This window comes from Rhopalosiphum padi, chromosome 3, assembly GCF_020882245.1.
Source record: "Rhopalosiphum padi isolate XX-2018 chromosome 3, ASM2088224v1, whole genome shotgun sequence".
Taxonomy (NCBI): domain Eukaryota; kingdom Metazoa; phylum Arthropoda; class Insecta; order Hemiptera; family Aphididae; genus Rhopalosiphum; species Rhopalosiphum padi.
The window spans coordinates 68,149,548-68,162,864 of record NC_083599.1 but is presented as its reverse complement, the minus strand read 5'-3'; the positions used below and the strand labels follow the sequence as shown (position 1 = coordinate 68,162,864).

Below are 13,317 nucleotides of genomic sequence, written 5' to 3'. Positions count from 1 at the left end.
ACGTTGGGTCCAACATAGGTGTGCAAACGTTGGCTGAACATTGGGACCAATGTTTGTCTAACGGTTGCAGCTACACGTTGTGGCCAACATTGGACCCAGTGTCAAGTCGGAATGTTGGGTGAATATTTCCCTCCAGTGTATATCTGAATGTGAATATAAACACACTTTAAAAAACTTTAAAAGCTTAAAAATAAATATAAAAAATGGATGACGTAATTGCAGCTGCAGCCACTGTAATTGTTTTATCTTGTAGTAAGGTATTGATTGATCAAAAACAGAAAAAAAGACGTGCAAGGAGGTGGTGGATGACTTCATTAAATAGAAGTAGAGAACGGTAATAATAAAGTTGAACTTAAAATTGATATTTTTATTTAAATATATTTTATGCAGTGTTGGTTGTTTAATCGTATAAATTCTATTTGCTAGATATAATGCCTCACATATGCTCCAGGTTCTAAGGACAGAAAAATCAGGAAAATTTCTAAACTTCTGTCGAATGTCGTCCGAAGATTTTGAAATTATTCTTACAAAAATTGGACCGAAAATAAGAAAACAAGATACTAACATGAGGAAGGCAATAACAATTCAAGAGCGTTTAGCAGTCACTCTTCGATTTCTGGCTACAGGTGATAGCTTTGTAAGCTTGGAATATCTATTTAAGATATCACATCAATCAATAAGCCTTATCGTACCGGAAGTTTGCCTAGCTATTATTGATGCGCTGAAAGATGAAATAAAAGTAAGCAATTTAACACCTAAATGTGCTTCTACATACGCTTCTACCTATTTGGACTGGTCAATATTTTTTTGATATTCAGGCGCTTAAAAATAATATTTATATACTAAATTTATAATGATAATTTATTTAATACATTTTACATTATAATTATTATAGTACACAAGAAAAATACAAATTTTTTATTAATCATATTTTATATCAGGTACGTTAATAACATAAAATGTTTACAAATTACATTATATTTAAAACTATTTATCGTTTCCTGTCTAAATACCATCCACGAATTCCTCAGCATTTCCATAAAAGCCAAGGATAGTACTTGATTGTGTATGTGGGACAGTTATGTTTATGCCTTCCTTATGTTGCGGTTGAGATGGTTGTAAGTACACATGATTAGCAGTGAGAGGTTGTGTGTAGGATGCACTAGTATGTTCTTCATATGGAGAAGGCGTATGAGAAAATTGATGTGTTGAATATGTCGATCCAGGTGAAATATAACTTTCCAGCGATGAACAGGGAGATGGAACAATAATACTTCTGGGAGTATGATTTTGAGTTTGTGAATCCATTTGCTGAATTAGTGCTTCAAAAACCAGGTTATCAATTTTATGTTCCAGTAGTAAACGAGTCCGGGGAGATAGTTGGCGAAGTTTCTCGGCTAATAGCTGTGCAAATAACTCAGGGCCGTCAGTAACCTTTTGATTTTGTGGTACATTCGGTTTCTTAATCAAACTCTGCAAAACATCACTTGCTTGTTTCAAGTGTTTGCTTACTAGTTGGCTATCAACATTTCTCTGTTTTCTCTTCATAGTTGGTGTTTGTGGGACTGAGAACATATTCATGTTTTGTTGGGTGTCCCCCCCTGCAATTTGAATTTCATTGTCTCCAAGTGTAGAAGATTCTAAGACATCCTCTTCAAAACCAGTATGAACTGACCCTCCTTCATTTTGCATAAAATCCTGTGTTCCACATATATTTCCATCGGCAATATCCTAAAAATAAATGGATTGTTAAAATTTATTTTAAAATTTTAAAGTTTTATGTTAATTTGTAAAAATATTATTACAGTTATAATATATACAAAAAAAAACAATTATTCAATAAGGTCCCATTTCATTTGTGAATTATAAATATTTGTATTTTACAGCTACCTAAATCACAGGAGGAATGGAAAACAATAGCAAATGGGTTTCAACGTCATTGGGATTTCCCACATTGCGTTGGAGCAGTTGATGGAAAGCATGTACTATTGCAAGCTCCATTTAATAGTGAATCTATGTTCTTCAACTACAAGAAGTCATTCAGCATTATACTCATGGCATTTGTTAACTCGGAATATTGTTTTACATTTGTTGATGTTGGCGCGCAAGGAAGAATGAACGATTCAGGTGTGTATGCTAACACGAGTATTTATCGTAAAATAATTCGTAACGAACTTCTGCTTCCACCACCCGAGCCCTTATTACAACGACACAAGGAGATGCCATATGTTTTTATAGGTGACGATGCGTTTCCTATGAGTAGTACTCTTCTGAAACCTTACAGAGGAAATCATCCTAAAGGAAGTTTAGAACGGATTTTCAATTACCGTTTGTGTCGCGCACGTAGAGTTGTGGAAAATGTGTTTGGTATTTTAGCATCAGTTTTCCGAGTATTCAGATCACCTATGTTACTACAACCTGATAAAGCTACTTTAATATGTATGACATGCTGTTTACTTCATAATTTTCTACGAAGAAGCGCAACATCAAGAAAAAACTATACCCCACCTGGTACTTTCGATTATGAAGAGGATGGTGAATTGATTCCCGGAACATGGCGCAATGATCTACAAGGGATGGCATCTTTCAATTCACTGATTAACAAACCTAGAAAACCCTCCGAGGAAGCAAAGGATATTCGGCGAGAGTTTGGAGAATACTGTATGACAAGTGGAGCAGTAGAATGGCAAAATTATATTGATTAGTGGTTTATAATTATTTTTGTTTGGTTAACTTTGTATTTAAATAATAGATTATAAATTAAAATATAAATAAATAAATAAAATTACCTCCGAATTCAGAGAAGATATCTTCGTATTTTGGACTCTAATAAACCTATCGATCGCATTATAGGCAATCCACGATGGAAAGTACACCTCATGTGAACCCGTTCCGGTGGTCTCTGAATCCACTACTTTCTTTCTCAAAGTCCTGTAGGTCGACATCAGTGATCCTTTCTTCTTTTTCAACGCAACAACTGTCATTGTAACACTCAACTCATTAGCTACTTTATTCCATGCATCCTGTAGAATGTTTTTATTCTTATGTCCTGGATAAGAGCTGTTCCACAGAACTGGATGTTTTTCATACGCTTCCAGAAATTCGAGCGTTAATTCATTATTCCACTCCATTTTGTATACGGAAATGATACAACTATAGAAAAATAGGGTATTTATTTACTTATGAATAAATATTTTACTTATATATGTATACATAAAAAAATTAATTTAGAGCTAAAATTAAAATTCAAATATGCTAATAGGACATTTATAAAATATTTAAATGTTTGAAGAAATTATAGGAGGAAAAATTGTCAAAATATACATAAAATTTTTAATTATAAATAAAAAATTAAAAAAAAAATTTAAAAAAAAGCGGGTAAGTGAGTATCGCTATGCTGTACATTAGGGGGTGGGATGGACCTCGGACTAGGGTAGGTTAAATTTGAATGCAATGATCGGTATCATTGTATACGAAAAAGGATTCTGAACGGAGATGATTGGTCAGTCTAGGATATATTATATTTAAATATTGTCATATATTCTATTTTGAAACAAATTCAAACATTTAAGTAAAAGTCTCAAGCTCCTACGTTTGGTTATTTTTTAAAAAATACAAAAATCGAAAATTATTTAGTAGTAAAACGTTATTTTACTCGTGTATTTTTGATTTCAAATTAAAATTAAAACTTTAAACACTCGTAAAATTTTTTTAATTGAATAATTATCAAACTTTTTTATAATTATTCTAAGCTTAACTTATGGACAGCATAGTATTAAATTTTCAATTCTTAGCTTTTGATAGTAAAATATTTATAAATTTTCAACTACCAAATAGTGAAAAATATTCATAATTTTGACGAATTTTTGTCAATATTTGAACTTCAAATGCTAATAAAAAAAAATTGTGCCTATGTATTTTTATAATTTTTGAATGAGAGTTAGAACAAGTTATGTGGACCCTTCAATTAAATTTTCAAGTAATTTGTCCCAGTTAAATTTTTTTTATCAACATTTATAACAAAAAATTGAAAATTTCAATTGTCTATAAATAGCTCAAAAAAAGTCAAAATTCTTTGAAAATTTAACTGTGTATGGAGAACGCTAATTTAAACATTTGGTGAAAATTTAAAGTATTTACATCTTTTAGTTTTTGAGTTATAGCAAAATAAAAAATTCGATTTTGTCGAAAACTGGTTTTGCCTAAAAAATTCCGTTTTTCCCTCATTTTTTTAGGGTTTTTCCCGACTCATTTAAAAAATATTGAAAATTTTTAACTTTTGACCCACCAAAGTACCAACTAGATAAATTTTCCTATTCAAAGAGGGGCTGAAGTAAAAAATCGGAGCATTATTACTACTCCAAAAAGTGATGACAGACACACAAAAAAAAAACACACATCATTGTAAAATCAATACATTCTTCACTCCATTCAGAATCTAAAAACAATAATGCATAGACAAAAGTATGCGAGTCCAATAACTTCTCATCCCTTAAGATTTACATTTTATTATAGACATAGGTATAGGTACATAGGTATGATTAAAATCGACGTTATTTAAATACAACTTAATTAATATGTGCATTTGCATTGTATAATTTATTGATATTAATACTATAAAAATATAATTCTACAAAATACTATAAACGATCAAAACAATACTTACCAGTTACTGAATAAAAGTAAAAAAGAGTAAAACTAAGTGCCTACTTAAAAAAAAATTAACACTTGTAGGTTAATATTAAAAAAACAAAACTAAACAGAGACTCTTGTAGAAGAAAACACATTACTATCACTACTTATCACATGATTATATTCAAGTCTGGACACACGACTACACATGTCACATCGTGTAGCTGTATACCAAATGCTGGTTGCAACTTGTTTCCAACGTTGGATTCTCCTTTGACGCGGGTCAAAAATACCGACTTTTGGCGGCAATCGTTCCAACGCCAACATTGGACACAAACATTTGTCACTGGACACATGCATGACGGCTACACTATGTGGCGAACTATCGTGTGACCAACGTTTGAAGGTATTGGACGCATCGTGTAGCACCGGCTTAAGGTAAATGTACAATTTTAGTTTAATAAAATGATTTGAAAAATACATGATTTAAAACAATAAAATTTATTTTTCTCCTAGTGAATACAAGTTTTTGAGAGAGCAGAATATATTACCACTTCTCTGTATTAATACCATTAGAAAGCATTTGTTGGCAGTAGAAATTGGATGTGGTTTTGATAAAAATTTATTTAAACTTTTAACCAAAAAGTTTTCAACTAAAAATAATTTTGAAAAAAAAGGTATTTTACTTTTTGATGAAATTAGTTTAAGAGAAAGCTTAAGTGTTAACACTAGAGAACTTACCTACATTGGACTTGAGGATTTTGGAGAGGAAATAGAATCCATAAAAGACAGCAATAAAAAAGCAAATCATGGACTTGTCTTAATGTGGCAAAGTTTAGCTGAGAATTTTGTACAGCCTATAGCTGTGTTAGTGTTATAGTGTTATAGTGCTAGTGTTTGCCTCACATGGTCCTGTAAAAGGTATTATACATTAACAAATAACATTAGGAAAATTGTAAAAATATTTACATTACATATTAATTTTGAAATGTAGGAATTGATCTTACTAAATTAATTATGAAATCCATTATTTTATTTGAAAAGACTGGAGGTCAAATAGTTGGTATGACGAGTGATGGAGCAGCAACCAATCGTAATATGTGGTCTATTCTAGGGGTAATTTATTAATAAATTACTATATTTTAAACTTGATTTTGTATTGATACTATTGAGTATGAATTAAGTCATTTGAATAAGTATCGGGCAAAAGAAATAACTTTTGCAATTTTTTTGAAAATCCTTTCGATACAGCAAGAAAAGTCTATGTTTTTTCTGATGTGCCCCATTTGATGAAAACAATTCGAAATCGATTATTCACAAATAAAGAATTAAGAGTAAATTAAAATTGTTCAATAAATTTCAATTATATAATAATATGTAAATGTTTCTTAACCAAATGTACCTATGTTATTAAACTTTATATAGTTGGATCCGTTTAAGTCATTAATTAAATGGGATTTTTATACAAATTTAATTAAAATAGAAAATAACAATATTATTAAAGTTTGTCCAAAACTCACTAAACATCATTTTGAATTGAACAATCTTTCAAAGATGAAGGTCAAATATGCAGTTCAGGTAATAAATAAAATAATTGATTCCTACAACTATTTATTACATTTATTAATAATTTTCTACAGGTCTTTAGCAAATCGATGGCAGTAGGTATTGAATTGTATAGAAATAAGAACTATGATTGTTTTAAGGGATCTGAAGAGACAGTAGCATTTACAAATAGAATAAATGATATGTTTGATGCATTAAATAGAGACATACAGCTGAAGGAATTAAAAAAAATAGTCATGATTTGGAGGTTTTTTTTTTATGTTTTGTGCGTGTGTGTTTGTGACGCATGTCTGTTGATTGTGTATAATTAATATTGTGTTGATTTAATTTAATTTAATATTATAATTTTAATTCATATATTATATTATATGTTTATATATTTTCATAAATGTTAGTTGAGATCAAAAATTCATTTGAGTTTTGATTTTAGATATTAAATAATGCTATACACTGGTTGGATGAATGGGAATTAAATTTGGAAAAAGGACTAATTAAAGAAAGTGAGTTCCTAACTAGAACTAGTGAGGGACTCTGAATCACCTTAAGTTCAACTATACAGTTAATAGAATATATTTTGAACGAATGTGGCTTTAGTTATGTCCTAACTGCAAAATTTAATCAAGACTCACTAGAAGTAATTAAATTATCTTTATAACCTGTATATATATTATATTTTTTTTTCTGTACAAATATAATGATGATTATTATAGAAATTTTAATAGAAATTTTTTGGAATCATTAGACAAGTCTCAGGTCCTAATGACCATCCTACAGCACCAACTTTTCTACAACTGTATCGCATGCTTTCAGTCTATACTGTTATCAAACCTCCCAAAACAGGAAATTGTACAATATTTGAAGGTGAAAAATTAAATGTTTAAGTTTTAAACAAAAACAAAATATTTCATATTATAATCAATATTTCTTAAAACAGAATAAAAATTATTAATTTTATACTCTTAAACCCTTTATAGATTCAATTCCTGTAATATCAATTAAAGACTTGAAAGAAATTATAAATGACCCGGAAAATATTTCAGAACGAACCAAAAAAATTGATTTGTTGAAAGAAAAAATTAACAAAATTATTGAAGACGAATGCTGGTATCTGGATATTCTGTTAGAGCATGATTATGCCAACTCTACAGTTTTTGACTGTGTCGTTTATTTTATGGCTGGGTAAATTATTTTATGAATTAATAACCTAATAGCATTAACACGTTGGCTACCAGACCTATTTTCGAAAAACTAATCGTGTGTACCATGAGAGTCACTGGTGTCTCTTACATGGACTTTAGTTTTTAGTGTACCAATAGAAATTTCAAATAACTTTCTCTGTCTACCGAGTCCATATCTTTGAAACTAAAAATCTTATAAAAAAATGTTCGATATAAATTATTTTCTATATAGCAGTTACATAACGATTATCCATTTTTTTTTTAATGAGAAGCACCGGTGATACTCATGGTACCTAGTTAATATAATTAAGTGTATTATACGTTGAGTATCACTGGTGTCTCTCGATTTCTTTTTTTATTTATTAGTGATAATATGCCAGTATTTATTCAATAATAATTAAGTTTTGCAAGCAATTCATAGATAATAAATATTACCTACCATACAATCATAAAGATTAGAGATAAGGAGACCAAACTCCTACGAGCCGCCCGTTTATAAAGTGGTCCGACAAAAGTCGCACGGTTATTCTGCCACCAGGAGCGCGTCGTTCGATTAGAGGGCTACATTTTACAATTATAGCATGTAGACATGTAGTATTATTATACTATATATAATAGGAATTATGTATGTTTTTCTAATTAAACATGATTTATTATTCTTTGCAAATAATTTATTACTTTATGATTTAGATCAGATCTAAAACATATATACAGAATTAGGGGGATATTGGTTGAATTGGTTCAATAATAAAAAACAAATATATTATTATAATTAGCTATTAAACACATGGACATAAATGATTTCCATATGATTATTTATTATTGAATTCATCAAAATATTAAATTTATAAATAGACAATGTATACAATGATAAGGTTTCAAATAATTTGTATTATTATTTTGTATTTGTTTGATTATTTAAATACAATAATTATACATAAAACCAGAGTAATTTGTATTTTTTATTTTTTTACCTAAACATTAAAAATGGTTAAGTGCTGTTTTGTACCAGGGTGTAATACTGGTTATGCTTTAGATGTCAAACAACAAAAATCAATTGGATTAAAAAATAAAAGTTTATTTAAAGCACCCAAAGTAAAAAAAAAACAAAATATCTTAACCTTATTTATGAATAATAATTTTCTTATTTAATTATTTGTTACATATGTTATTTAGAATACAGAGCTTTTAGCAAGATGGCATAGAGCTATACCTAGAAAAGACAAAATGCTTACAGAAAAGTGCTATATATGTGAATTGCATTTCGAAGAGAATGATATTCTACTTTTTGACGAGACTATCTTAAATGATGGAACAGTCAATAAAATTAAAAGAATTAGACCCATATTAAAAGCAGGGGCAGTTCCATCTATATTTCCGAACTTGCCATTTTATCTAACAAAGCATACAATGAATAGAAAACCTCCTCTTAAAAGGTCTATAAATATTGATAAAAAGATATCTAAACCAAGTCAGGCATGTTTAAATACAGTTGAAAATTCCCACGAAGAATTTTCTTTTCAGTATTTAAAAGAGAATCTGAATCTGTTAGAAAAACCAGGTAATAAATGGATGTTTGGATTAACTGATGATGAAGTAGTGCTTGCAATATGGAATAGTGATTCTGAAAAAAGAATAGTAATTTCAAATAATTTAATAGTAAAAGTAAGCAATTAATTATTCAAAAATAAAATAAATAACTGTACAAACCTATAATTGTATTTTATATTAATTCATATTATTCCAATTCTTTATACATTAAATATTGACAGATTTTTTTGAATGGTATTGAAATTTTATTTGACTGCAACATTATTAATACAATTTTATTGAGTATGAATGATACAAATAAGTTATTGAAATATATACATTCTTTAATAGCATGTAAAGGGATTACATCAGCAAATAACATTAACAGGTAAATAATGTGATGTAATTATTATATAATTTAACTAATATATTATATTCAATATATAAAAATAAATAGTAATAGGTATTAATTTAGTTAATAAATAATGTTTCATACCTATATTTATGTTTCTATCAGGTCTATTACATGCAAAGGTTATGTTGAAAAACGTCTAGGGCAACGTGGACCAATGAGTAGTTATTGTTTTGACTGTAGGATAGAACGAAAAAGAATGGCTGATAGAATAAGAAAACAAGTTTTCAATCCTCGTGGTAAAATTAGAAATAAAACTCAGAAATCAGCTAAACAGTTAAAAAGAAAAGTGTCTAGGCTTAGAAATAAGGTTAGTTAACAATGCTTTAAATAAATCAAATATATTACATCTATGTCACAATAGGTTATTGAGTTAAGAAGAAAGATGAATAAGATAAAAGAGTTGTGTGCTTCCACAAATGAGGAAATACTAATTAAGTCAATCCAAAAACTGCCAAAAAATCAGCATGAAGCATTAAAAACATGTTTTGACGCTTCTAAAGTAGCAAGTTCTAATGGTCGTCGTTATACTCTTAATTGGATATATGAGTGTATGCTTATAAGAATAAAAAGCAGAAAAACTTATAAACATATACGAATACATAATATCCTGACACTTCCCTCTGTAGAAACTATTAGAAAGTACTTAAAACACACTAAAGGTGTTTATGGTTTTCAGCCCAGTACTTTTACATGTTTAAAGGAGAAATCAAAACATATAAATATAAATGAAAGAAGAGGTACAATTTTTTTTATTGTTTATTTATTGAAAAAAATGCAATTAATTTTTTATTTAATTAATAAAAAGGTACTCTATTGCTGGATGAAATGAAAGTTTCAGAACAATTAGTATTTGATAAGGAAACTTTAAAAGTAAATGGATTTACAGATTTGGGAAAATATACTCCACTTGACCAAAAACAAAAAAAGGGAGACCATGCTTTGGTATTAATGTTTCAGCCATTTAGAGGACAGTGGGTCCAAGCAGTTGCATGTTTCCTTAGTAGAGGAGCAGCAAACAGTGCAGTGCTTCATCAAATAGTTATAGAAGCAATTATATTAATTGAAAAATCAGGTTTTTTTGTGGATGTGGTGACTACTGATGGAGCTGCTTGGAATAGAGGAATGTGGAATAAATTTGGAATAAGTGAAAATAATGTGAGCTGTGAACATATTTTTGATAATAATAGAAGACTATGGTTTATGTCAGATTTCCCACACCTGATAAAAAATTTGAGAAATTCCTTGATTAAACAAAACGAAACATGGGTAAATATAATCTCTTTTTAACATAAGAAATTACTATTTGTATAATAGAAACATATTATATAATATACCTACTTTGAGAAAATATTTTTTTATTGATTTGTTTATGAACCCAATTAGACACCTGAAGGAGGAATACAAATAAAACATTGGGATGCTATCATAGATGAAGAGAAATTACAAGAATACTCTTTGAAAATTTCAAAGTTACAAACGGAAGATGTGCATCCAAAATTTTATCAAAAAATGAATGTTGGCCTTGCATTTAGAGTAATTTATGACATAGATATTTTCATACAAAACATTTAATAATTATAATAAAGTTATTTTTATTTATTAAAAATGTTGTTTTTATCAATAGTTCTTTAGTGAAGATACTGCCATAGCGATGGAGTTGTATAAATCCAACAACACAAAATTAGAGGGATGTGAAAATAGTATTAGTCTTATAAAAAGAGTATACAACTTAATAAAAACAATGAACTCTCGAACACAAATCGGAGCCCTTAGAATAAATTCACCAGAAGAAAATGTAAGAATTTTTAATACCTATAAAAAAAAATTGTATGCAAACTTTTAAGTTAAGTTGAGCATTATATATTACATACAATTTTTTTTTGTTTTTATTATAGTGTATCAAAGAATTTCTTGTATATTTAATTGATTGGGAGTCAAGAGCCAAAAGTTTAGGTTATGGTTTCAATACATGTTATGGCTTAAAAGTAACTTTAAAAGCTACTTTAGAACTTTTATCTTTTCTCTGTGCTGAATGTGATTATTATTTTCTAATGACATCACGCCTAAACCAGGATAGTTTAGAGGTAATTGAACCTGCCATATTCATCAACAATATAATAAATTATATATTTAAAAATAAAAATTGCTTTTAGAGATTTTTTGGAAAGATGCGTTTAGCTTGTTGTTCAAATGATCATCCGGATGCCATTCTTTTTATTCAAATGTTCAGGTTACTAAGCACATATTCACTTGTAAAGCCTCCAAAGGGTTCCAATGTTTCCGGTGGAGATATGTTAAATACTCTTTTGAATATTAAAGATATAACCAACACTAATGAACGAGCCCAAAGAATAAACCAAGAACTAGATCAAATTTTTGACAAAGGACATTCTGAAAAAATTGAATTTGCATCATATATTCATGATCATGATTATAGTTTGCCTGATACTTCAAGTTTAATTTTATCTTACTTAGCTGGATACATTGCTCGAAAATCAACCAGATTTACCAAGTGCCAAAGATGTCTTTTAACTTTAAAAAACGAGCTTACTTCATCTAGAGACAAACTTATTGACATGCGTTCCAAAGGATATTTGATTCATCCATCAGATTGTCTTTTTGTTCTCATTTCAACACTAGAAAAAATTACATTACAGACTTTAATTTCTGAAGAATTGAATGTAGACACAATTTTTTCTATAACTTCTAACTTATGGACGGACACAGCATCTTTACCATTTGTTGGTTGTGAAGAACACAATATGGATTTGACAAAAAGTATTGTACGCTTTTTTATTACAATGCGTATACATTTCATTGTAAGACGCTCAAACTACAATGAAACTACAAAAAAAAAGGAAAAAAACCAAGTATAGTAGAAAATTATCAAAACTTTAGTTCATGTATTATTTATATACATACCATTTTTCATTAAACTCGTAGTCATTATAGAATATTTTGAATTTTAAACTTTTTTTACAGGAAACACCTTTTGAACTTTACTTGTATATTTAAGTATACTTTAATATAAGCAGGTAATAAGTAATGAATGATAATTTATATTTCATTCAAATACAAAAATAACGCACATTTATAGTAAAATACATATAATATGTGGTAAAACATAGCCCTCTAATCGAACGACGCGCTCCTGGTGGCAGAATAACCGTGCGACTTTTGTCGGGCCATATTTTGTATACGGAGTTTTGTCTCCTTATCTCTAATCTTCATGCATACAATATAGGTATCGTACTTTTAATGCTATGGTTAGGTACATGATAATGATAAATTGATAATATACTATATTATTTCCCGCCAATTCTTAACAATATATTAATTTATTATTATTGCGAATCGCAATAACATATAACTTAAGTGTGTACAGTGGTAAAGATACTAACAGATCTAACAGTAACATTTCTTGTGCTGGTAAAGTTATTCTATCATTAATGGAAAATTATTTAAATGAATGAAGAACTCTAATAGTATATAATTTTTACACAGGTCTTCATATTGCTCACATTTTATTAGACAATAACACTCATATAGTAGGTACCCTTAGGAAAAATGTTAAAAATTGTCCTAAGGATGTACTAAATGTAAAACTAAGAGTAGATGAAATAAAAGGAAAAGAAAATGACAAATTGACAAGTATCAGTATATGGAAGGATAAAAGAGACGTTAGATTTTTGTCAACGACATTCTTAATACTTTTTATGAACTGTTGACTATACACAAAGAATAGTGTTTATTTTAATGTTATTTCAAGTTATTTAATATTTTTTTTTTGTTAATTTTGTTTGTAATTTGTTCATTACTTGAGAAAGAAGTGTTATTTTATTTTATTTGAATACAAAAAAATTGTTTTTCTTTTAAATTTGTTTTTTGATTTTGAGTCACTGGTGATACCCCAAGTGGATCATATAATGATAACACAATTTACAATAATTTAGTGCAAGAATTATTGAGAACAGCTGTTTGGATTTACCAGTGTTA

General features: G+C 28.6%; 2 protein-coding genes across 2 annotated transcripts; both read left to right on the top strand.

Moving 5' to 3' along the window:
• The first annotated feature begins 461 nt into the window (after positions 1 to 461).
• LOC132926877 (uncharacterized) lies at positions 462 to 2,820 on the top strand. Its single transcript, XM_060991298.1, has 2 exons — positions 462 to 739; positions 1,887 to 2,820. The coding sequence occupies exons 1-2, from the start codon at positions 497 to 499 to the stop codon at positions 2,703 to 2,705; spliced, it is 1,062 nt and encodes a 353-aa protein (XP_060847281.1). The 5' UTR covers positions 462 to 496; the 3' UTR covers positions 2,706 to 2,820.
• A 5,543-nt stretch (positions 2,821 to 8,363) lies between these two features.
• Positions 8,364 to 10,608, top strand: LOC132925487 (uncharacterized). Its single transcript, XM_060989879.1, has 7 exons — positions 8,364 to 8,471; positions 8,553 to 9,041; positions 9,149 to 9,294; positions 9,424 to 9,628; positions 9,683 to 10,058; positions 10,127 to 10,321; positions 10,394 to 10,608. Exons 1-7 carry the CDS (start codon positions 8,364 to 8,366, stop codon positions 10,606 to 10,608), a joined length of 1,734 nt encoding a protein of 577 aa, XP_060845862.1.
• The last annotated feature ends 2,709 nt before the right edge of the window (positions 10,609 to 13,317 follow it).

What these genes read in the sequence shown, in the direction of transcription:
- LOC132926877 (XM_060991298.1), top strand. Translation starts at nt 497, where the DNA reads ATGTCGTCCGAAGATTTTGAAATTATTCTTACAAAAATTGGACCGAAA. An exon ending in CGCTGAAAGATGAAATAAAA is followed by an intron (nt 740 to 1,886) that starts GTAAGCAATTTA and finishes TGTATTTTACAG; the next exon opens with CTACCTAAATCACAGGAGGA.
- LOC132925487 (XM_060989879.1), top strand. Translation starts at nt 8,364, where the DNA reads ATGGTTAAGTGCTGTTTTGTACCAGGGTGTAATACTGGTTATGCTTTA. An exon ending in TCAGCAAATAACATTAACAG is followed by an intron (nt 9,295 to 9,423) that starts GTAAATAATGTG and finishes TGTTTCTATCAG; the next exon opens with GTCTATTACATGCAAAGGTT. An exon ending in TGTCTAGGCTTAGAAATAAG is followed by an intron (nt 9,629 to 9,682) that starts GTTAGTTAACAA and finishes ATGTCACAATAG; the next exon opens with GTTATTGAGTTAAGAAGAAA.